We start from the raw sequence: 24776 nt of genomic DNA, 5'->3' as shown, positions 1-24776 counted from the left end.
AATAATCCTATAAATTATACTTCTGTAGTCACTGTAGAAATTACCAGGGGGACCACTCTGCACAAACGACTGCTTCTTCAACATCATCATTACTGAATCTTTACTCCCTCATAAAAATTCCGCTCGGTGATTCCACAGATAATCTTTTTTGTTGCCTGTCTTTTATTAGCATAACCGAGCAACAACAGTGCTGGCCTTCTGAAGAGAAGGAAGGAGGTCTGGAAAGGCCTTGCTTTTTGTAAGGCCAGGATTGATGTCCTTGTTGGAGAAGGGAGGAAGAAGCCGGGGGAGCTGGGCTGAGAAGCCTTCGTGCCTGATGCTCTCTGGAGTTGAGCAGGTTCACAGGTGACTGGAAAGGGCTGATGCAGTTGATGGCATTGGCAAACTGTGAGGAGCTCCTGAAATGTTCAGCATTAATACGCTGAATTGGTCTGTTCTCCAACCCCTGGTCTCTGGGTAAATACAGTTCTGAGCCAGAAGGAATTTGGGACAGAAATATTTTATATGCTATATAAAATACAGGAAACATGAGAACAAATAAATCAGCGTGTACACATGACTTCCAGAACGAGGTCTTACCCTGGGCACGTCTAGACTTTCAAGCAGATTGCACATGAGTAAAGAGCACCAGATCAGGGCTTGGGGACCTGGGCTCTGGGCCATCAGCCTGTTGTGTCACCTTGGCCGCTTCCCCTTTCGGTACCGTAGATAATTATGTACTGACCTCTTCTGTGTAAAATAGAGAGATTTACTGATGGGCTGTCTGTGGAAGATATAGTGCTCCCAGGCCGTTTTTCTGGGAACTGTGCCTAGCTTTTGTTTAATTTTTGCCCAATCCCAAGCACCTTGATCAGAGGATAGGAGTATCAGAAATTAATAAGGTAAACATGTTCACAGTTGGAAACAATCCTTATCTGTATCTTTCTCCTCCGTTCTGCTCCTTTTGAATTTGATCCAGTGTTTGACTTAAACACTGGATTTCCTGCCTTTTATAGCTCTCACTCAGAGCTTTAATAATATTTGATCTCTCTCTCTTTTTCTGAAGTTTTAATATACAGGACATGTATATTTCAGTTTTATGAATCTTCAGGGAGGCCTCATTTACCAAGTCTGCTTGAATGACCTTGGAGAGTAATTTAATTTTTTTTTCTCCCCCCACTGCCCCTGCGACCTCCTTGAAGGCATAAAATGTTAATGGTTTATACTGGAGACAGAGGTGTTTTCACTTTTAATAGGAAGGTGCAAAAGGGGTTCCCGTAAGACAAAGGGGGATGTACTGGAATGTGCTGCCTTCTGTATCTGGCTTATACTGATGCTGTATCTGCGCTTACGTGTGGGTGGAGTTGTGTTCACACATTGCTGCTGCTGTTGACCACGGCTCTTGCCATAACTGGTGTGCTCTTGTTGCAGTTGTGTAGTTACGGCATTGCATGCACTTCTCCTGACAATGATACTCTGCTCCTGAAGTATTTTTCCATTAAATCTTCAAAGTAAATGACTTGCCATATTTTTGCAGGGAGTTTGTGGCTGAAAAGCTGAGTCCTGGCCCTGTAAGTCACAGGGCCTTGTCTAACTGTGGAAGCATCTTCTCTAAGGTCCCAAGGACCTTGCAGAGGAGAGCATGAAATGCAGAACAGATCTGACCCTGGAGTGGGTAACTTGTCGTTCCTGTATTCCGTGACGGCTTACGATGTGGTGCTTGGCGAAGATCAGGTTTTATTTCTGTTAAATACTAAACAGATAAGCCCTTGATTTGAAGACAATTAAATGGTTTGTTTGGGGGACTTGGGACAGTCCAGGTGCGTCCTCTGTCAGCTCTGTGCATCTCCCCAATACTGTAGTTTCCCCACAATGGGAGTGGGAAATGGGGAGATCGCACAGTCCAGCGCCCGTGCTGGTGTCCAGAGGAAGATGCAGTGGGCTCAGTGGGAGGAAGATGAAGATACGAACTTCTTTCCCAGCTCAGTGGTTTTAAGTTGGCTGCAGTGTAGAATATCTTTATCCCTTCCAGACTTAAGACAGAAAATAACACAAAATCGTCACACAACACAGTCCTCTCTGGATGTTCTCTTCCTGCCTTAAGCATGCAGCAAAACAAGCACATCTTTATTCCATCTTTTACAGCAAAGTTGCTCTTGTACATCTGTTAGCTGAGATGCCAGAACAACACCATCTTGTAATATGCCTGCCATGCACTTTGTGTTGAAGATGGTAAGATTGAGCTCTGAAATACTGGTTACTGCTAATGGACCTGCTTTTATTTGACCTCCTTGTACTGTCTAATTTCAAGGACATTGTTGTTCTGAATTATTTTTTTACCACTATTCAGAGGAAGGTATTTTTATGTAGTTTCCTATCTGAGCACGGGCGCTTGCAAGTGTCAGATACAGAGTTAATTATTTCTAAAGCTTAAGTTTTGGCAGCTTAAGTTTAGCACAGAAGTAATTTTTGTGATTGAGTAAGCCATTCCAGGAGGCTAATGTCTAAGGACAAACCTTCAGTGCTGCTATTAGAAAGGAGGAGGCAGAGTTTGGTTTGTGTGCGTTGCGGTGTTCATTGCGAGAGGGAATTTTAGGTCCTGACTGACAGAAGCGGCTGTCGGATAGTGCTGGAGGTGATTCTCGGGGAGGTTTCTTCCTCTCTTGCCCCCATTACTTCTGGCACAAGAGCTGTGCTTAGGAAAGAGGGAGTGGAAACAACTTCTTTCCTTAATGGGAAGGGTTCTGCTCATTCTTTCTGAATGAAAGGTTGAGCAAATATGCAAGGGTTTGCTAGGAGGGATGCAGCAATATGACAAAATGGAGCAGCTTCTTTGCAGATGTCCTGGAGTCTACCTCATCTGTCTACCAAAGTACCTTTCACAAAGAAAAATTTTCAGAACAACCTTTTCCCTTTTTATCTGTCTGAATTCAGAAATTGGAGAGTTTAATTTTAAGAAAGAAAGAAAAAAAAAATCCTCATTTCCAGCAAACCTCTTCAAGCTTTACAGACAGATTTTTTCAGACATTGTTGTATTGTTTGCTAATGGGATATATATAATTTTCCAGCAGCTGTCGCATGTCGAGGGGAATGCCAGTTCTGAATAAATACAAGATTGGAAACAAATTCCCAGAAAGGCAGCTAACAAGGTCTGGAAAAGAAAATTGCCATGGAGATGAATGTAAAAGATGATGAAGACAGACACAGTCACTATATAAACATGCGTGGCTATACCAAGGAGGAAGGGAAACTACTTTCTCTTGGTAGTAGCTGAAGGTTAGAACACGAAACTATTCCATACCTGTCAGGGTAATTTTTAAGCAATGGAGGAGGCTGCTAAACGACCGTGTTGAATCACTGTCAAATAGAGATGTTCAAGAGAGAAAAGGGTTGTGCGCTACTTTGAAGGAGGTTAAGGGTGCTTTCTGTACTTTCTAGCCTTGGCACGTGATCCTGGGGTGCCGAGTGTAAATGAGGGGCAGGTTTTGGTCTGCTATTGAAAACTGTGAGATGCAGCTGATTTACATGATGGAGCAGACTCCAGCTTGTTCTTGGCCAGCTCTGCATAAGCAGTGACAAAACCTCATTTTTTGTCTCTTGTAAAACACGCTTGCAACATAAATCTACAGTCTGGTCAAAATCCTGCTGAAGCTGATGGAAATACTACCTTAAAATGTATTATTCGCTCAAATTCTTTCTCAGCTCTAAGTATTACTGCAAAAGAGATCTTGAGGTTAGACTTTGAGTAAGAATCCATGGTTTAGCATTAGCTCTCGAGTTGCTGGCACTTGGTGGTGGGTGGTGATGCTGAATGCTAGAAATGACTGAGGGCTGTGCCATGTTTCAGGATGCTGCTGCACTTGGTGCTCTCTGTAGAGATGACGCAAGAAGGCCCTTGCTTAAAGAATTTAGAGCAGGTTTGAGGCTGGAGTTGAGGACAAAGTGGCTTCTGTGGATTTGGCTTAAAGCCATCATGCAGCTTTTCTTCAATTTTGGACTTCATGCTAAATTAATATCTAGAGTAAATAAGCAGATGGTTCCACTAAGCCCTTTTCAACAGAAATTCTAGTCTTACTGTCACCCTACTGCAGTTGGAAGTTATGAAGTAAAACAGTCTTGACCGTGATAGTTCAAAATTGTTCTGTCTGCTAAAAAGTTGGGAAATGTAGTCGTTTTATGTAAATATCCAGAAGTACAGAAGTGGTGGATCCACTTCCATCTTTCTATATGCTTTCTAATACAAGGCCGCACTTTTTCATGGTCTAAGCAAGGGCCAAGAACGCATGATACAGTAAAAGAGTTGAGCACCATGTAAGCAATCTATGTAGGCTGTAACTTTTGGCCAGGAGGGACATTGCCATCATTCCGGGTTCATGTACACTTCAAAATGATCAAAATAAAATAAAAATAAATAAAACCTTCAGCCTCTTGTGAGTCAATGAGGAGGGGGAACAGGACATACTGTTCCATACGCCGTAGGGTGCTGCGGTCATCAGTCAGTGTCCCATTCTGGAGGAACTGGTGGAAATGATCATGGGACTGAGCTGCTGCGGATGCCCTGGCACCCAGGGACTGTTCATCAGTTGATTAGTTCAGACTTTGCCTGGAGGCAGCAGCCATTAGACCTGGCTTACACCTTTCTCTGGGGGCTTTACCACCTCACCTTGTTACACAGCCCATCAGTTCCCTTCATCTTTAAAAGGGAGGCAGAAGTACTGTGCCTGTAAAGATGTATTTCAGCATCTGGTGCTTTTGTGTGCTGTTATTTATTACCAGCATTAAGTTGCAGTCTTACGTAGAAACTCTGGTCACGTTCACTTATCACGATGCTAAATGTGAAGCTAGAAAATAAGTCTTTGCGTAAGAGAATTTGCAATTTCTGGTTACTTTCTTCCTTCTGAGGCTGCTTTGCATTTTGTTGTAATTTCTACAGCCATGACTGCTGTAACTTTAGCGTGTCTTCATGGAGCTGTCAGTAATCTAAGCTTCAGTTTCCAAATCTTGTTTTCTCCTAGTTTCTGTGACTTTTTGCTACACTGTAGAAGAGCCTTTGTAGAAACTACAAAAAATAAATGGAAAAAGACGGGGAAAATAGGCTTTAGAGATGGCACATGGGCTGGTTTGGTGACAGCTGCTGACACCTGACTCACTATAGTGCCTTGTAGGTGCCTTGTGGCTAAAATCCTGAATATGGTGGTAAACCTTGTAAGCATCCTTTGGGACTTCAGAGAGGTCACTGTCTTTTGCATGCGACTGCCTCCTTTCCACCTCTTTCTTAAAGATGCTGTTTCTTCAAGAGCTTGAAAGGTTATCGGAGCAGGCTTGGATATGTCCCTTTTTCCTTCTTGAATGCTGAACTAATGCTTAACGAAAGCATACCTGCAAGTAGAACATACTGTAAACAGTGCCAGGCTGTAAAGACAGAGTCCTGTAGGAGAAAATAGGACAGTCATGAACTTCTGTGTCTGGTCTGAACGTGACTGAGCTTCAGTCTAAACTCTAGTTGTCAGTTAAGCTTAGCATCTTCCATTATTAATGTGAGATTGTCAAGTTAGGCAATGGCAGGCAGTATCAGTTCAGTGAGTTTTGTGTATTTCAGAACAAAGGTGAGGTGACCTGACTGTGCTCCACTTCCCGAAGGAAGCCAACTTCTGTGGCTGGGGAGCTGGAAAACTGGGAGGCTGAAATTCGAATTGTCTTTCCACTTCTTGGTCTCAGTCTGCAGAATTTTGTGGGCTGAATGTTGTGAAAACATGCCCCATGGCTTTCCAGCCTAATCTGTCAATAAAGAGTCCAAGTTTAATGGAACTTCAGTGCATTGTTAAACTGACAAAGGCGGGAGTGTATCTGTGCATGCAGTGATGGAAACGGTTGTTATTTATCTAGTAATAAATATAGTCTCTCTTGTTATCAATACATCTAACTCTGCCTGCACGGAGAAAAAAAATCTCTGTAGCACTGATAGTAAGGCAGAAAGGGTTTAGAGGAAATTGTAATAAAGCTGTAGCAGATTTCTTTGGGGGATTTGCAATGCAGCATTAGTAAGCTTCAATTGCATTAGCCATTCTTCTGTTGTGTTGAATTAGTGTTTGTTTTCTCCTGAATAGAATAAATATAATCATATTTGTTACCTTTTTTTTCTTGGTGTGACTGGAGCCAAATGCTATTTCCTTAGTAAAAGTATTATGGTAAGTACTTTCATGTAATAAAACGCACCCATTTCAGCAATACGGTCTCCTTTTTCAGTACCAACCGTCACAGCTGATGGGGCTGTGCTTTTGCAGTCTTGCTCTGAGCCACACGCACACATCTGTTCTGTCAGCTGACGTCCTCCGATTCAGTCAATTTGCAGCAAGGGTGGGTTGCATTAAGGGCCCTTTTACTTTGGGGGGGGGGCCTTTCTCTTCCCATCTGCAGGAAGTCCGCAAGATCTACCTGTAGGCAGTACCGTTCCAGTCACTGGCGTGTGTTGTACAGGAGGAAGAGCCTTTTTTCCTTAATAGCTGTTGATGGTGACCCGCTCCCGGAGGGTCCACAGCAACGAAGAGTGGGAATTTTTCATGCCTCTGGGATGTGGCTCTCCCAGCCTGGTGTGCAGAGAAAGTCTGTGTTCTGGAATTTGTCCCTCGGTTTAGTCTGTGGCGGAGCAGAGAAATCCCTCCCTCCTCCAGACTGTATCATTGGGTATGTCTCTTCTGAAGGATTTTAGAATTATTCAGACATCTTCAGCTTTGAAGTTTAAACCTTATGTATGACCTGAGTAACACTTTGCAGTTGAAGCTATAATATGGCTTTAGGTGCATTACGGTGAAGACTGAAGACTAGTTTTCTGTTCACGGCCAACTTGAGTGCTTTACAATTACCTTTCTGCACCATCTGCATTTTGCTCATTGCTCCAGCAAGTGGCATGTGAAGTTGTGCCTTCAGGCTGAAGTGGATTTTACTCTGAAAGTGAAAATTTAAATTTTATTAATGCCTTGACAACAAAGTATTTGCCTGCAAGATGAGCCATTTGCTTTTCTATATCTACATGTGCTTATATATGTATATGTGTGTATAGATATGTAATACCCTGTATATATATTTTAAATGTAAGAAACCAGTGATCTGTAGTGGGTGGGTATGTGAATAAATAACTGCTAAATTTAATAAGAATTCCTCAGAGACCATCTTACCTGTTCAATTGCTCTGTTGTGACAGTTTCAGAAATGCAGGTGGACTAATGAATCGCTTCTTTCATTAAAGTGACCGTAATTAATCTAGCATAGAGATCCAAGAAAGTTCAGACTAATGAGAGACTGAAATAATTTTGAAACACTTCATAGGTTAAGGAAAACGGCAGAGAAATTAGATTGTCAGATCCCCTGTACAGTGTAAATTAGTTTGGCTTTGTCTCCAATGGAACTACATCAACTCGAATCAGCCAAGGATTTGGTTTACACTCTTTTAAAGATGAGCTGGGGAAATGTCACTTAAAAAAATGAAGAATTAAGAGCTTAAATATAAAGGTTCCGGGGGGGGGAGTACTGATTTGGTTTTAGCCAGCAAATTTATCTGGGAGCAGGCAGTAATTAAAGTTGATGTCAATGACTGAAGTTTTGCTGCTGCATGGAAACAATTTCATCTTTCAATGGAATGCAAAAAAAGGGGGGGGGGGAAGTAAGCAAGCTGTGAGTGATAAACGAATCAGATTTCCCTTCCAGTGCCAGCTTTTGGAAGGAGCAAAGGCAGGTATCACTGTAACTGGGAGGCTTTGGGAGTGATTTGTTGCACTTAGAGCTAAAGCTGAATTCTGTTGTTAAAAGATCAGTGTAGCTCCATTGAGAGAAAACAAGAAGGTGGTGGAGGGTTTGAGGTCAAAAGTGCTGTGACCTAGTTACATCAGGAGAGGATTTACCCTTAAGCTGCATCCAGGAACTAAGGCTGAGGTGATATCCGAATCAGAAGAATTCTTTCATTTTCAGTACTACAGTCCTGAGTCAGTAATGGTGGCATTTCCTGACCTGGACTGATTTTGAGCAGAGCTCTCATATTCTGTCATTTCCAATAATCACGAGCTGGTCTGGTGTCACCAGGTTCACTGGAGTTTGTAGGGTCATGGTATGTCTGAACATGCCAAGAAGTTTCATTTCTAAAATAACCCATCCTCTTAAGCAAGTTTTCATTCCTTTTGGAAAAGGAGGAGAGTATTGCCTCTCTTGCAGAAAACAACTCTGTTTAAATCTGTCCCTGGGCTTAAGATGGCCCGTGAGCCCCATTGTGGGTCTTAAAAATGTGCTGATGGTGGAAAGGACTTTGGATCCCCTCCTCCGAGGGGATACGTACTTCATTTGACGACAAGACACAAGCCTGACTGGTCGAAGAAGTTCATTTTCAGTGTTTGCAGACTGCTTTTTTTACAGGCTGCTCCATAGTCAGGAGTCCCTAGGGATTTACATGTCAGCAGGCTGACACTTGCAAAGGCATGGGGTGACGTGGGAAGCGGATCTCTTGCTGCCTTTTCTGAGCATCTTCTAGGCTCGTGTAACTGTGCTTCTGAAATGACTTAAGATGCAGGTGTGTTCTTTCCATCCCTACAGCATTTAGCAAGGAACAATACCTTGATCTAATTATTCATTTTCCTTGTAGAAGTCCATTGTGATGGGATGTCTCTTGCGACTGAAAAATGAGGTCTAGAGGTGCTTAAGTATACTTTGTTTAAGAGAGTAGACATGCTGAAATAAGATGTTCAGAATTAATGGTACAGCTCTCATGATAATTTGAGTAGAGGTTTGGATGAAAAGTTAAAAATACAGGTGAAGTGAATAATAATACACAGAGATACGAAGAGCTTCTGCAATATGGCCCCTAGATGTACTGAAAGGAAAATTAATCTCTGAATAGTCAATGCTTCAGTGTAATAAAAGACCGTGAGGAAGTGGAAGTCTCTGTCAAGGCTGATGTGGTAGAGCTGCAAAGCAGCGCTGGGGGTGCTGGGGCTTGGGATGGTGTCGGTTCTGTACCCTGAACAGTTTTGGTTTAACTGAGCGTCTCTAGCCCCAGAATTAAGCAGTTTGTGTATGTTTTTCTCTTGTTCTGCTAAGGCTCCAGGAGCGCACGCTCTTCTTTTTAAATCTCCTATTGACTGTGACTGTCAGGTAGTGTTAAGCTTCCTGAGACTGCTTTATCCTGCCATGGAAACGCTGCTGAAACATCACCTCCTCCTCCTTGCAGACAGCCACATTGACTAAAGTGGGTCTCATTTGGGGTTAGTGTTAAAATCCAGCCACAGCAGGGAAAGGTGGAGATGTGCTCTGGGAAGGTCCAATGTCAAGTAAGCTCACCCTAAGTGTTGGAGACTCCAGGAGAACCCAGTGTCTGCCACGGACTGGCTGATGTTATTGATTATCGGCAGGCGTGTAGCTAGATGTGCATGTCCCAAGGGGATGTAAAAAGAGAGATTAAATAAAGAGTTGCCTTGTACTCTGCTGCTGAGAAATGCTTGCTGGGAAGTGAGAAGCCTGCTGCACAGTGTTGTAGGAGCACAGAGCTAAAGGCTGATCTTGAGTCCTTTTTGGTAAGAACGTGAACAGCGCAGCGATGCTGCCCTTTTCTTGCAAGGGCTTGTGCTTGGACATGCCCGTACAAATCGAGGATTCATGGTCCCCTGACAGGCTGTAACCAAGACCGGTTGCTGTTAAAGTCTTTATTCTAAAGTTATGAGGCTGTTGGAAGATGCAACACTTTGAAATTCATGATAGCCCTTGTGCAAGGGGAAGTGCTGCGGAGTTGCCATTGAATTTGCGGTTAACCAAGTGAAAGGGAGCAGGCTATGCAGCGTATGCCGCACGCAGGCTGGCAGCTCCCGTGGTCTCCTCCCTGATGGCCGGCCTTCCCCACGGTGTGTCTCAGCTGTGCTCGGGTGGGAGGCATTAATTCCAGATACTGGTGAAATGCAGAGGTCTGGGATTGTACATACTTGCCAAAGGGGAGGCATGGAGACTGTCGGACTGAATGCAGCCCTTCGCAAGTCGCGTATTGCTCGTGTCTGACACAAGCCACTGCTGAGTCAAAGTCCCAAGAAGGTCTCAGAGGTGCCAGTTATTAAATGTTCTCTCAGAAAAATTTTCTCTGAATCTTAAAAGCTTGGAGCGCAACTCCCTGTCCTGAGCTAGTGTTGGTGTGACCTTGGAAGGGTAACCTCCTCTCTGAGGCTCAGCTTTTTCTCTGTTGAAAGATAAACCAAAACAAGAACAGTCAAAAAAAAAAAAAAAAAAAAAAGGCAGTCCCGGTGATGTTCCTTTCTTTTATCTGTTTGGACTCACTGAAGCTGGTGTTTGACTACATCCTGATTCTGGACAGCACCAGGGCACACGCATACCTTCAAGTTCATGCTTAAATCCATTATCTCAGAGTAACGCACTTGACATAATGCGATTTCAAGTGGAGTTCTTACCTTTAGTTGTGACCTTTGACTCCCCGCTCTCCTACAGTCGGTTTGTGTAGCTCTCCTACATCCGCGCAATGAATTGCTCATTGTATTTGGGTTCTTTAAGAAGTACTGCGGTCAAATTCATGCTAATCAAATTTCAGGGTGGTTAAAATTGGATGTTCTGTCTGCAAATATCTTCTTCCACTATTCTAGTGCTTCTAGCTCATTTTGACATTTTATTGATTTTTTTTTCCTTTTTTTTCTCTCCGTGTGGAACCACATTAAAGCAGGAATTGGGATTGTAAATAGATAATGGTGTGTGAATGCAGATTAATCAGTGCTGTCCATGTACAGTAATACTAATTGTGCCAAGGGAGGAATGGCTGAATGAATGGTATAAATATTTAATGCCTGAATCCAATGTGAAATACAAGAGCAAGGAAAGAAATAAAGAAAATAGTTTAGTGGAGAAAACCACACTTCACTGCTTTTGCTCAAAAGAGGAGTTTTGATACCATTAACCTTTCTGTGTAATGCAATAAAGGTATTGGAGGAGCTGCATTTAATGCGGAGGCTTCAATTTCACTTAAGAAAAAAATGCCTTAATGCTCTGGTTAAAAACAATATTGGAAAGCATTTGGGATAAAATCAGTTACTTAAGAGATGCATTTTTCACAGGCCATCTAAACTTGCAGACAGTGTTCAAGGTGGGGGGGCTGGGGATAGGGTGAGGATTCGGAGTGAAATTCTGCAAATGCTGCAGATCTTTCTGCTTGAGCAAGAATAACGGGCTCGCAGCTACCTGCTAGCAGGGGAAACAGCTGGCTAAGGAGCACGCTGGGAGTTACAGCTGCGTATCTGCGGGGTTTTGGTTTTTTGGGTGGGTTGGTTGGTTTGTTTTCCTGGAAGTTAAGATGGCCAGAAAGGTAAGTAAATCTAATGCCTGGTACAGCAGAAGGAAACCTTCACGTAGTGCAGCAGGCCTGTTTCCACAGCAGATTAATCTACTTGGAAACAGCAAAAAGTGCCTGGCATGCTCCTATTTCTCTCTAGCTCTTTTCAAACTTGCAATCACAACGTGAATTCTTGTCTTCTGTGTATGCTGGGCCTCTCCCAAGGTAGTCCTCTCTGCCGTGTTGATACACCAAACAGCTGGGACTTGCATTCTGATCACAAATGTAAGTAGATAAACTGTTCCACTGACCTCATTCAACCACAAAATGACCCAGCTGCCCCTAGAGCAGTGTTTTTTCTCTACGTGCAGAGAAGAGCTAAGATTAAACTGGTTGTTCACGTTCAAAGCCTTCCGTCTGCAGGAGCAGGACGGAAGCTCGCTCTTCCCGTTGTTCTGGAGTATTTACCTGTGGAGATGGCCATGGGAGCCAGGAGCCTGCTGTCCTCAAAGCTCCCCGCATGTGTGCTGGAAACATAGATTTGATGTCTCTGTATCACAGAGGACCGTGAAGTAAAAAGCTAAAATCTGTTCTCTATCCACTGTGCATAGGATGAGCTTAAATTGCAGGAGAAGATAAGTCAGGCTTAGACATCAAGAAAAAAAATATTTTTAAATCCTCACTACCATTGAGTTTTTCTGAGGCTGTTAAATGCTCTTCAGGCAATTACAAGTGTTCCTATGCTTTCTGAGCACTGATTTCTGTGCACTGGTTGCTTGACATTGGTGTGGAAGACACTCGAAACTTGATCAGATTTATTCAATATCTTAATAGGGCCTGAACTGTTAGGCATCATCTAACAGGTTCTTTCTCATGCAAAGTATTCAGTGTGGTCCAGATGGTAACTTTTGCTTTCAAAGGCCTCTCGTGGGTAGAGCACAAGCCAAAGTGTACAAAAACACGGTCCTTGTGGGACTCGACTGGAGATATGGGTGAAATGACATTCAGAGAAAGGCTGTTCTCAAATTCTCAGTCACCAGGCCAGCGAGACAGAGGAAAGAGCCTGTTTCTCGCCCAGCCTTCCTGGCCTCAGCATCCTCTCTGGTCGCCTCCAGACTCAAAAAGGCAAAGCTGTGGAAATTAAATTTTTGGGTGGAAGCTCAGTTCATCTCTTTCTCCAAGTGACTCCAGGATTAAAAAGATGCTTAATATAAAATGGGTACCAAATTCCCATCAGTGAATAACGATTATTGATTTTACTTTAAAACCAGTTCTTATACTGCTACTTAGTCATTCCAAAGCCTTAGATTTCAGTTAACATGTTGCTGTATTCAGGAAGCTGAATATTTAATGAAGTGATTCATATCTCCTGGTGATGGCAGCAAGAAAGGGGAGGAGGGGGGAAATGGACATACAGAGGCTTGAAAAGTTTTGCAAATTGCTAATAGACTTATTTAAAAAAAAAAAAGAAAAAAGAAGAGAAGTCTGGAATATTGAAAAATACAGTGGCAGAGGTCCAAAAGAGAAGGGCTTTTATTTACATGACTCACTGGACTATTAGAAATTCAAACATTTATTGGGCTAATGGTAGGTGCTGAAAATTCAGAGCACGTAATGTAGTACAAAAGTATGCTGGGGAATGTGGAAAGGAGTTTCAGCTTCTTTTAATTAGCTCTGTGCATTTCTAAGTCTCTGTAATGTAGCTCCTCCTTTTTCTTGAAGACAGCAAGGCAGCATTGGGTTTATAAAGAAAAATAATGTGACCTTGAGAAGCTGGCGGTACAGACATTGTGTACTCTGTGTCACAGCGCAGTCAGCATCCTCTCCAAGAGCTCGTCGCAGCCTTTATCGTCTGCCTTTTTGTCTTAGGCTGCTGTCAGTCTGCCCGCAGGTTTGGCAGCGCTAATTGGTGCTGCCTGGCGTTATCCCCATGCATAGACAGGTTGGTGGTAGCTCCTGCAGGAGACTTGGGGTGTTTCTTTGGGTTTTGTGATTGCTGTTGACTCTTGCCTGCTGAGCATCCTTCCCATTTCATTTGAGATTCAGCAGCAGCAGCCAGGGCATTTGCATTCAAAGACCATGCAGCTGCTTCAGTTCAACTGTGTTTATCTGTAATTAAATATTCCATTATCAATTAACCATTAATGCTTCCTAATGATTATTTTAAACCTGTGGGAGCCTTATGGTGAAAAGCTAGTAGTTAACTGCAGGTGAGCATGATGTTTTCCATTAAATGCATAGCTCTAGCCATGCTATTTCTTATCTATCAGAACATTTCTGCCCCTGACCCATCCAGTCTGGTGCTGGGCAATGTCCATTTCAGTGGGAATGAACCCTTCATCCTGCAATTGTCCACCTGCAGACTTGGTGGTGGCAGCTGGGGAAGAGGAATTGGAAGACCGGCATGCTCTTGTTCTGGTTGTGAGAGGTGGCCTGCCTGCTGGCTGGCCCCTGTGAAGCAGGAGAAGGTGCAGCTTTGGGATTGAAGCATGCACCTTCTGGCATGTTCCCACCTTCAGCACTGAAGAAAGGGTGGCTGGTGTTTTTCTCCGTTAGATGTTCCACACGTGTAGGTTTACAACTGCCGTGGGGCTGGGCGGAGCAATAGCGTTCACAGATTAAATATTCCTTTTCCATTGTATAGAGATTTCTCTCCTTGGGGTATATGAGAGGGCTTGGGGCTCAGTGCAGATATAGAGCCTGAAGTTATATCTCTGCGAGCAATTAAGCTAATCAGAAAGTGAGGCCTTTATTTTCCTGAACTAATTCTATTAACTGAAATGAATTTAAAAAAAAAAAATCCAGCTCCTAAAACCACACTTCCACATGTTGCATGGTGCGTTTCCATGTGCTTGTCCCAGTGATTTCGTTAGGATTCTGGACACTTGGCAAAGATGCTCTGCTCTGGGACGTTTTGATTTAGCGTGGAGTGTGTGAAAAAGGGAGCAGCTTCTTCCTCTTTGCCGCCGTTGTTGGTGTGCCTTAGCTGCTCCTTCAGTGCTAAAATCTGAGCTGGGTGCCGGTGACCAGCAGGACCTGGGATCTAAACTTGCTCCAAATACCACAATCTGCAACTTGACGTTAACAACGAGCTGCTTAACTTCAGAAATAAAAGGGATAGGAAGATAAAAGGGAAAAAAGGGAGTCTGTTAGACTAGAGCCCTAGAGAATACAGTCTTTTTGTGTGCTGAGAATTTGAGCAGTGGTGTATATGGAAATGAGGACCTGATAGTGATTTCTTGGCTGATTTAGTCCTTTCAAAAAGCTGTCAATGTCTTAAGCAAATGACATATGGTACTGATGAAAATTTCCATGCAGGAAATTCAGGGAACCGTTTTCCTTCACCCTAAATCTTCTGTATTTCTTTATAGCAGTGCAAAGTGGGTGCAGAGCACTGTGGTTACGATTGATTATTTTCCTCTACTCCTGCTTTTGCCTTCAGTAATTACTTACGCTATTGCAAAGGTAGCAAGAAGTGCAATCCATTAATTTTTCTGATTGATTTTCAAAGTGTTAATTCACTCAGCTGGTAGAATTCTAGCACTTCATGTATGCAGGATCCTTGGAAGTTAATAGTGGACTATTCACATACCTAAAATGAAGTGTATAAGTAGATGACTAGTCTGCAGGCTACTGAATCCGCTTCTCAAAAGGATATGCATGTTAAAAAAAAAAAAAAAAAGGGTGACGGGGGACAGCAGAGGGAAATTCTGCCTCATTCAGGCAGGTTAATTTTGTTGTTCCCTAGTTCTTACATCATGCAATTGAATTACTTGGCTCTCCACAGTTATGAAGTAAAATTTGGCTCTGCATAGCTAAAGATTATTTATGAGAAGTTTGACTATTGATTCAGAATGAATAATAAAATAGCCTTTGGGGTAAGAGTATTAAGTTTAAGCATGTTGTCATAACAACCAGCCATAGGAACTTTCTCAGAATTGGTTTTAGGCATTCCCTGTTTGATACCAGCCCCTAATATGTTTGTTTGAACTTAGTTATTTGAAAAAGTTTCAAATTAAATTGGTTCAGCTGTCTTTGAATTATCCAAGGATGGCAGAATGCCGTATAGAATCCATTTTTATAACACCTTGTATTTCAAAAAGGTCTGCAAAACTGAGATGAAAATAATCCATGGAGAAATGATCAGGAACAATCTTAAACAATTTTATAGTGTAAAGAATGTTTTCAGTCATGCTTCGCAATTATGCAGAATTCAGCCACAAGATAATACAAGGTTTAAAGGCTGTACTGTAGGTGGCAGAGATGCATTAGTTATGGAGCATAATCATCCCTGCTATTTCATTAACAAGTAGAGCAGGATTACCTTGCAGTTCACCTACCATTAATAAATACGCTGCCAAGTACCATCCTGGCTCCCTACTGTTTGCCTTAGGAAAAGGTAAGTTCACCTTTGGAGGTGTTAGGTGACTGAAGGACTTTTAAAATATTTTCTGGGCTATCAGTTCTGCTGTTGAAAATGTGTAGTAATAAAATCTCAAGTATCCTTTTGAATGGAATAGATTTCCAGGATCCTTCTACCTTCATCTAAAAAAGCATAGGTATTGGAATGCCAATAATTTTTGAATAAGTGACAGTCTATGATTAAAAATTAAATGGGCTTTCATTAACAATAATAGGATTCCATAATAGCTTTTGTCATGGTACTGTTGTTCTCCTTACCATGGTTAATGTTACCATTATATACCTCAGTTCAAGGGTGCTGTGACTTAGGTAAACATTGTTCTGGACTAAGACTTGACATGTGACAAGTCAGCCAAGAATTATGATCTGGAGTTTAATAAAGCAAACAGCATAATACTTTAAAAAAAAAAAAAAAGTATAAAGAGGTATGACAGGAACAGTTGCTGAAGGACTACTAATGGGCTGTGGAGCTTTCCACCTCATGTTTGATGGCTGTAATCTCCTCCAGGTTGGGATAGATCATAAATCATTGCTTCTTGCTGGCTATTTCCAGTAAAAGAAAATTGTTCTTGCAATCCTTTCTCCTCCTCAGTTAAAATAAACATACTTTTTTTTTTTTTTAGCAGCGTTAACCAAATATGAAGACAGGAACTGAACAAGCTTGAGAGTCAAGCTCATCTTGCATACCTTAGGTGTAGCGTGACCCCTGAAATGATTTGATGTCATTTCTGTGTGATATCAATAGGACACAAAAGGTGACAGAGCTACGAGGCTCTGTTACTCTGTGGAACCGTGTAGAGCTCCTCTAGTTCAGAGCTGTCCTGTACCTTCCACTCACTCTCTGTGGTGCAGGAGAAGACTGGAGCCTCTAGGCTGTCCAGCTGGACCCGTTTCATTTGTCTGGTACCACAGATGTTGTGAGTTCCCAGCTCAGCTCCCTGCACCCTTTGCCTTAGAAGGAAGGAATGGAAAACCCCTGTAATGACAAATGTGTAACCGTCAGGTGAGAAGACAAGCCAAGGAATGCATGCGTAGAAACAACCGTGGGGTGCTTTCTTTGAGCACATCGTACTCATTCAGGATTTCCTGAATTCGTGTAGGAGGAGGATTACCTGGAAGGACAGGTATTTGGGGTATAATTCACAGAATAATATTTGGCTGTTATTGGTTGATTTCTTGCAGGTTTACTGGAATGAATTTGCCTGCCCCGGTTATCAGCAGTAAAAATTGGCTGCGGCTTCACTTCACGTCAGATGGCAACCACAGGCAGAAGGGGTTCAGTGCCCAATATCAAGGTAAGTATTTACTGCCCAGTCTCACTATTCACAGTGTGTGTTTAGCCAAACTTTTTTTTTCCTAGAAATCTACAACTAACTTCCTGCATGATCCTTCTGTATCCTGTTAACATTAATTTTCCAGCTAAGTATCTAGGCATTGTCGTGTGGAGAGCTACTGTTGGCAATCGTGGGGAGTACAAACACTTGTGAGCTATGGGAAAATTAATTTGCAGTGTGTGCTTTGTTAGTGGATGTTCCTTTATCAGCAGTTTTGCAGAATGCGTTGGGTGGGATATGGCGATACAGACGGGGTGCTGCCAGGAGAAGGGTGGTCTAGAGTCCCACAGTGACTGTGCTTACACTGAGCCCGTTTGGAATGAGGTGTAATCTGTCCTGTGTTTACTGGTCACCTCTTGAAGGATGGATTTCAGGATTGGGATCTTAAGATGCTGTTGAGGGAGAGGAAATGCTTTAGCACACGAGTCAAGCAGAGAAAAGATCCTGTTGTGTTCAGAGTTTTGTAGGCAACCATGGCTAACTGCAGTTCAGTGCATCCTGTCTGGGACCAAACGGTCACCAAAACAGGTGGGTTTGAGCGGATTCCTTGGGGATGTTTTACACCATTCTCTCTGAGGACTTCGAAGGACTTTGTGGGTGCAGTGGTGGAGCATTGCTTCAGGCAGCCGGCTCTGCAGGCAGGATCAGGGAGGGGGATAATGGAGCAGGGAAGGAGCAGGAAAGACATCCAGTTCCTCCTCCACCCTCCAGAGGTTTGTGTCGGTGTAGTTCAGGAGCTTTCCTCAAAAGGAAGGAACAGGACCTCAAAGAGAAAGTACCGTAGCCCTAGACTGCCAGGAACAGAGTGAAAGGGAGAGGAGTTTCCTTTGATAAATCTGCAAACTTGCCCTGTTTGTTCCCTGTTTGTTTAGCCTTAGCAGCGTTGTCATGGCCTCAACATGGGCTTTGCTTTATGAATCACCGTTGTTACTTAACTTCCCTTGCTTTCCTTTAACATACAAATTACTTTAAATTATAAGAAAAAAACCCTTTGTTTTTTCTGTATAACACAAATGACTGCATGCAGGTGATGGCTTTTGATATGACATTTTCCTTTGCTGTCATGATTGCTGCTTTTTATTAAAACACCTGTCTGAATCATCCTTTTTTCTTAAATAGAAAAGTAAAGATTAATGTTATAATTTCCTCTGATTAGATAAATGTCAGGGGGTTCTAATCTAGCACACTCCTTGGAAACTGTTTTGTTAGATATAATGAACTGTGCTTTTGTGTATTGAGTTTAAAAGATGAACTTAAAAATGTGTTCTTGAAATGGCATTGAAGCAGGACCTCTGTCTAGCTGGCAAAGGGAATCTGACATTCTTCACACACTTGCTGGGTTTTGTGGAGTTTGTCAGGTTCTTTCCATCTGTTAGGGAATATTTCAATACTTAAACAAAAACCAGAAACAAAACAAAGGTTTAAAGGCAGGATATTTGCAGTCAGTGGAATCTGTGTCCGTAGAACATTAAAGATGCCAATGCAACTTCAAAAAACTCAGCGTAACCCTTTTCACAGGAACATAACCTTGTTTGAACATAAATATTTTAATGGAGGTAAATAAATACCAACAAAATAGGATATATAATGCCATATAAAGTAGAGCAACTAAAACATGTTTTTCAGCAGTAGAGATGAAGCAGACCCCAGGACTGTCCAAGAGAAGGAAGGAGGGCTAGGATGCATCTAGTTTGTTGTCTGTTTGCCAAAGACATGTATATGCATCATTTATTAACATCCTATGTCCCTTGAGACAGTATCTGGCTTTGCTGATAATCTGTAAGAAAATAATTTCCCTTCCAGCTTGTTTAACATTGATACTTAATTTTAGCAGACGCCTTCTTTGTATGTTCTATTTCAGCTTTTTTTAATCCATGCCCTAATCTGGAAATCTCTTTATGAATGTAAAAGCAAGGTTAGATATAATCAGCCTGTATACAGGTTTTCTTTCTTGAACACGGTAAATTTGTTCCCTTCCAGGGAGAGTTAAAATATTTTTCCCTTTCCTTTTCCCTTTTATGTAAGGTGAATTGTGCAGTCTTGCAAACACTTTTTTTCCCCCCACACCCTGTAAAAGCAAATAAAAGGGACTGTAGAGCAATCGGTGCATCGATCTTTTTATCTTGCTCCCACTCCTTCTGCCTTCCTTCCCAGGAAGGTGCTGGGTACCTGCAGGTGGTAAGAAAACACGGCAGAAGTGCCTTACAGGACAGGTGACAGCACAGCCAGGTATCCCCGTCATCCCCTCTGTCAGCAGAGCGAGGAGGTGCTGTAAATGAGGTAATGAAGAAGCTGCTGAATTTAAAATGATGCCAAAGAGATCTAAATAATGCTCTGGCTGGTGTAGTCCATCTCTCCACATATTTTATTACATAAGTTGCATCCCAAATTGCTTTTTAGCTGATTGTTACCAACACATAATTGCATCTTTTATTGATCTCCCCGCCCCTTCTGTCCTCCACCCTCAGGTAGATAAATGTGGGCAAGTTTTAGCCTGTAGCACAGTGCGGAATACCAGCAGCCCTGTCGCCTTTAATAATGGTCTGATGGACTATCTATTGCACGTACTGCACCACATAAATGGCTTGTAAGGATATGTATATATCTATAAATATATATGATTCATTTTTGACAGATCTGCAAATCTTCATCTTTGATCACACCTTTGAGCTACGAAGGGGTTCTAGCTTATGCTGTGCAACCTGTTGAGTCTCCTGGGTAATCCGGAGACAGAGGCAACGGCAGGAAAATTGTGGTGCTTGTTGCAGGCTCTGACTCCTAAAGAACTGTTGCTTAGGCTAGCTAATGGAGGGCATAAATGAGGAGTTTCAAAATGGTTGCATTTGAGGGTGTTTCTCTTCACCTCCAACTCAAGTCAGAATCCCTGGAAGCAACCTGCCGCGGTATCCCAGATAACACTAAAACACCCTAGCAGGAAGAAAAGCGATTCAGGCAAGTCTGTATTTCATAGCAATCCCCCAGCAAGGGGAACAGAGGTTCATGGAATAGGTTTTTGCTGAAATGCTGTTTTCCAAATTAAAAATAAATAAATGTCTCCTTAAATTCTTGTTTAGAGCAACATGAAATGATTTAAAAGAAACACCCCAGACTGCCTGCTTGCTGGAAGAGCTTTGTAATGTCATCTTTCAAATTTGACAGGACACTGAGTATTCCATTAGATCTATCAGATACGTGTGAGCAGCAAAACCCTCCAGAAAACAGAGGAATTTCTGTTCATCCAATTATCCTGACACAGTCCTTTGTAGTACTGTTCCACATCCAAATTTATAAACAAAATAGATTTTTATATACTGGATTTTTGAGGGCATAGAGTAGGAGAATTGTTCTTATTTATTTATTTTTTAAAAAAGCAAGTGATATTGTATTCTGACTTGTTCTGATCTAAATTGAGTAATTTGTAAAGCTTGACTTTCATCATTATGTCTCCATGTCGCAAACAAAATGAAGGATTAAGAGGAGAGTATTCTAGTGATCTCTCTATCAATTATTGTTGAAAGAGACATGATGCAATTAGGGGAGTATGTACTTCATGGGTAATGCAGTTTAGTCTCTGTATTTTAGGATTGGTCCTTAGTAATGAATGTCTGGTTTCTGCTGCTGCTTTTCATTACTGTCGGGTGTTTTGGAGCTAGGTTTTCTATTAGTCACAAATTTGGAGTGGGGCTCTGTCTGTTAGCTGGATTCTGGCAGACAGGAATGAGTATGGGTGAACCTTTGTTATTTAGTGTGTCCTTTTAAAAATTTGCAGTTGTGTGCAAGGCCCAGATGCGTTGAAGTCGTGAACTCTCCATACCGGTTGCCTTCTGCCGGACTTTGGGATGTTCAGCAGCCCCGTGAAATCAATGCAAGTTGCTGTAGTTCAGTAGTCAGCGTGCCCCGATGAGAAGTGCTGACCCTCCCAGGGATGCATTATCCCATCCACAGTGTCAGCATCAGTACTGTGTGGAGGGCATACGCTGGTGATTGGAAAGCTTTGCTTGTCCTTTTAAGGCTACAGGCTTATTTTATCATGCAGAAATCATCAGACCTGTGCTTTTCTGTGTGTGGCTAGGAGAAAAATTCACTGGTAATTGTATAAAGTAACTTGCAAGGGAAGTTGCGGAGAATATAAAAATGGAAATGATTTTTATAAAGCTTCTCTCTTACTGATGGTGCCCCAAAGCACTTTAAAGAGCAATGAATTAGATACTGCAAAGTCATGAGCCATTGTACATCCTGCAGTAGCTCAAATTTAGCCTGAGATGCTTGGGCTTGACTGTACTTTATTGACTGGGAGGCAACGTTGGTTGTGACTATGAGGTTATCCCTGTACTTGCTTGGGAAGCGCCAGGGAATCGTTAACTGCAGCACTATGGAGGACAAGCAGAAGAGGACCTCCTCAGCGCTTTGTCCCAATGACAGTTTGAGTGCTGCGCTGCAGCGTCGGCGAGAGGCCGGAGAGCCCCAGCCCCGGTGCTGTGCTGCCCGGCGCGGGTGGAAACACCTCGGGGCAGCGCTGCCGGGTCCTGCCCAGGGCCGCTGCAGGGCAGGACAGGGTGGCCACGGCTGCGGGAGCCGGGCAGCCTCTGCAGGCAGAGGGAGTTTAGCTTTCCCCACTGCAAGAGCACTTATGTGGGTGCAGCCGGGCTGGCGGCTGCTCTCGCTGGGCTGAACAAAAGGGGGCCGGGGGCTTTGCACAGAGCATCATGGTAGCCGTGACCCCCTCTGTTAGATGGGAAGAGGCTGTGGATGCCTGGCAGAGGGACCCTGTGAACTCTTTCTTCCCACTCCCCATCTAGTATTTTGCTGCAAGGTGTTTATCTGTTGCTGCCCTGAGCCAGAGCACAGCTGAAATGATTGCTGGCTAGTGGTCGTTGTGCACTGGCAAGGGGGCGTGTGAGGTAGCCCTGTAATCCTGTGGCCTTTAGTACAGCCTTTCATTTCTCATTTGTGTTTTAAAGCTGTCACTATTCTAGTTGAGGCAGAAATAGGTTCCAGACTTGCCCAGACATTTTAGCTTTTGTAGCCCTGTGCCCTTTCTTTGGTCCCTTGATACAGTGCGTTTGTTAAAACCCTCAGGGTCAGACTACTCGAGTATACTACGAGTATTACCACACCGGGACCTGGAGGAATACGTGGCTGTTTGGGGCATTCTGAGACCTGCTGCTTTTCTCCTTGTGCATTTGCAGGTGGATTTACAGTAAAAAAGAAACAAGTGTCTGTTAGATTTGCTTTGAAAGTGGCATAGTTTTAATTACTTTTCCTCTCAAAAAAAAAAAGGGGGGGGGGGCAAAACCCCCCCAACAGATTAAAGATACTAATACTAGTAAGAAAGATATGAGCAGCATAAGCTTTTCTTCATGAATATTTTTTTAAGCTAATGTGGACCTCAGTTTGAAGTTATAACTGCTTTATTGAAAGAGAAAGCAAAAAGCTGTAACCAAACGATGAACAAAAAGCTCCAAGCTAGCATCTAGCTCAGAAAAGCACTACCTTAGGTAAGCTTCAAGGAATAATGCTTGACATCTCCCTGTCTGAAGCTTCTGCAAACAGATGTTATAAACAGATTTCTTTTTTTAAGCCAAAAAAGCATGATTAAAAAAACCTTGTTAGTTATATCGGTAATTTTTCTTGACAACTTTGTCTTAGAAATGTGCTAATTTAGGGATGAAAGTATGACAAGATAAAGAACAAGAAAAGAACAGTTTGAAGTGGAAGATGGACTGTTTTTCTCCGTAGATAAGGACTGGCTCATCAGAAAAAGGATCCTATAAAGTGATTTGGACATCATGCTTTCTGCTGTGAAGTTATTCTTTAACTACATTAACTTCAGATATGCCAGTAAAAATTCTGCTGTGTGTTCATAAAAAGTATCTGTGTGTATGCTGCAGGAAGCCCTTGTCTGTCTCTGTCCCATGATCCAGGTGGTTTTGAGAGTGTGGGTTTTGTGCAAACCCCTCTTGTCTAGAGAGAACCTCAGGAACAGCCAAGTCCAGATGACAACAACAAATAGCTGCTTGGTGGGGAACTTTCCTACGGCGATGAAGGGCGGGTCTCTCTTGGCGCTGGCTCCATAGAAATCTTGTTGCTCCCCTTGTGTGCTTTCTCATCTTCTGGATGAGGTTTAGAGCGGGGACATGAATGGTCACAGCAGGACCTCTGGTCGAGTCACCATGCAGATTTTGTAACTGATGTGCCTGTGGCTATGAACAGTGGCTCTGTAAATTTACGCTTGTCTTTGCCAATAGTATGGTTTTAATATGGCCCTTTTTTGTGCTAATTTACTGCCTTTTTGAGTCTACTATTTATGCAGATCATGTGTGTAATTTTTAGGTTGTGGGGTGTTCATTTGAGTGCTGTACTCCCATAGAAGCAGAGAATGGCTTTACTGTATAATGTATTAATGGAATAACTGCATCAGTAAAGCTGGGTGAAGCTAACTCAGCATTTCACTCTCGGGATCCCTGAGGTTTCTTAGAGCTTCCCTTTTGTCTGTTTCCCATTTTTAGTATGTTAAGCAAAATGGCATGGTTACAGAGGGATATGGGGGTTGTGCGCCCAATTTTTATATTCCCGTTGGGTCAGCTTGGCTCAGATCCCCAAAGACACTAGTCTAGACCTAACAAGGCAGATGAAAAGGGGACCCTAATGGTTTTGAGGGGTCAGGATAAGTTGCCTGAGCTGTCAGGGAAAGATGCAGGGTATCCTGCACTGTGGGTGATGTACAACTGTTGCTTCACTTTCTTTTTAAATAATCCCTAATGCTTAGCTAAATCTTTTTCTTGTCTTTTGCTCTGTTTTAAATCTGTCTCCGTAGTCAAAAAGCAAATCGAACTGAAGTCCAGAGGGGTGAAGCTAATGCCCAGCAAGGACAATAACCAGAAGACATCAGTGTGTAAGTTTTTTGGCTCCTCCTTACGCTGTCTTTGTATAATGATCTCCTTGAACATTTCATTTGACTTTCCAGTAATCTCTAAAACTCCGTCACTCTTAAAAGTTTTAATGCTTTTCCCTCTCTCCCCTCTGCATTACTGCATCACTCCCTTCCAGTGCTCTATTCACAAGCATATACTAACTCGTTAAAGTGGGAATGGAGGGGATTGGTGTCTGTGCATTTAATATATACTGTATGCTTCCTGCTCAATGACAGACTGGGGTTCCTTACTTCTGTCGTCTTTTAGTGTGGAAAGTGTCAAACTGTAACAATTTTGAAAACTGAATTAATGTTACTATTGTAAAGTTAGGAGTAGGGATAAGGAACCAGACCAAGAAGGACCTATGAGAAAATCTACGGAGGCAATAGCGGTCTCTCTCTTGTTCCTCTTTGCGTTTTATTTAATTGTCCCTGCAGAAAAATCATACCACTGCTGTGCAAGAGCTGATAATACTGATTTTTATGGTCTCCTGATTAGTTACTCATGTTCAGTGTATCTAGCGGCTGATACGTTAGAGGCGTGCTCAGAATGTCACTTTGTCACTGGTGTGTTTTCCTCTTGCAGGAAGTGAATCCATTAGGTCCATTCATCTTTACAGTAGGTTCTTTTCAACTCAGAAGCAAGACTCATAGTTTCTTTGTGCATGTGACTCTGGAGAGATGACTGGGCTCTTAAGGGGGCTCTAAGATTAAACAGGAGGGATTAGAATTAACTCAAGTTTATATTTTATATAGATTCAAATAGGAGCATAATGTAGCATTTCTTAAAATAGTTTTCAGAGAAGAGAGGATATAATTGCTCA

At 42.5% G+C, this 24776-nt stretch overlaps 1 protein-coding gene across 1 annotated transcript in view; it reads left to right on the top strand.

Moving 5' to 3' along the window:
- Window positions 1–24776, top strand: part of CSMD2 (CUB and Sushi multiple domains 2) — a 313890-nt gene that overhangs the window by 124406 nt on the left and 164708 nt on the right. The window contains 2 exon segments of the mRNA XM_072885005.1: window positions 16888–17000; window positions 23857–23934. Of these exon segments, the coding sequence (XP_072741106.1) occupies window positions 16888–17000; window positions 23857–23934 (191 nt within the window).

This window comes from Ciconia boyciana, chromosome 21 (genome assembly GCF_034638445.1).
Source record: "Ciconia boyciana chromosome 21, ASM3463844v1, whole genome shotgun sequence".
NCBI lineage: Eukaryota > Metazoa > Chordata > Aves > Ciconiiformes > Ciconiidae > Ciconia > Ciconia boyciana.
Note: the sequence above shows the minus strand (reverse complement) of the source record. Positions and strands in the feature narration are given on the sequence as shown.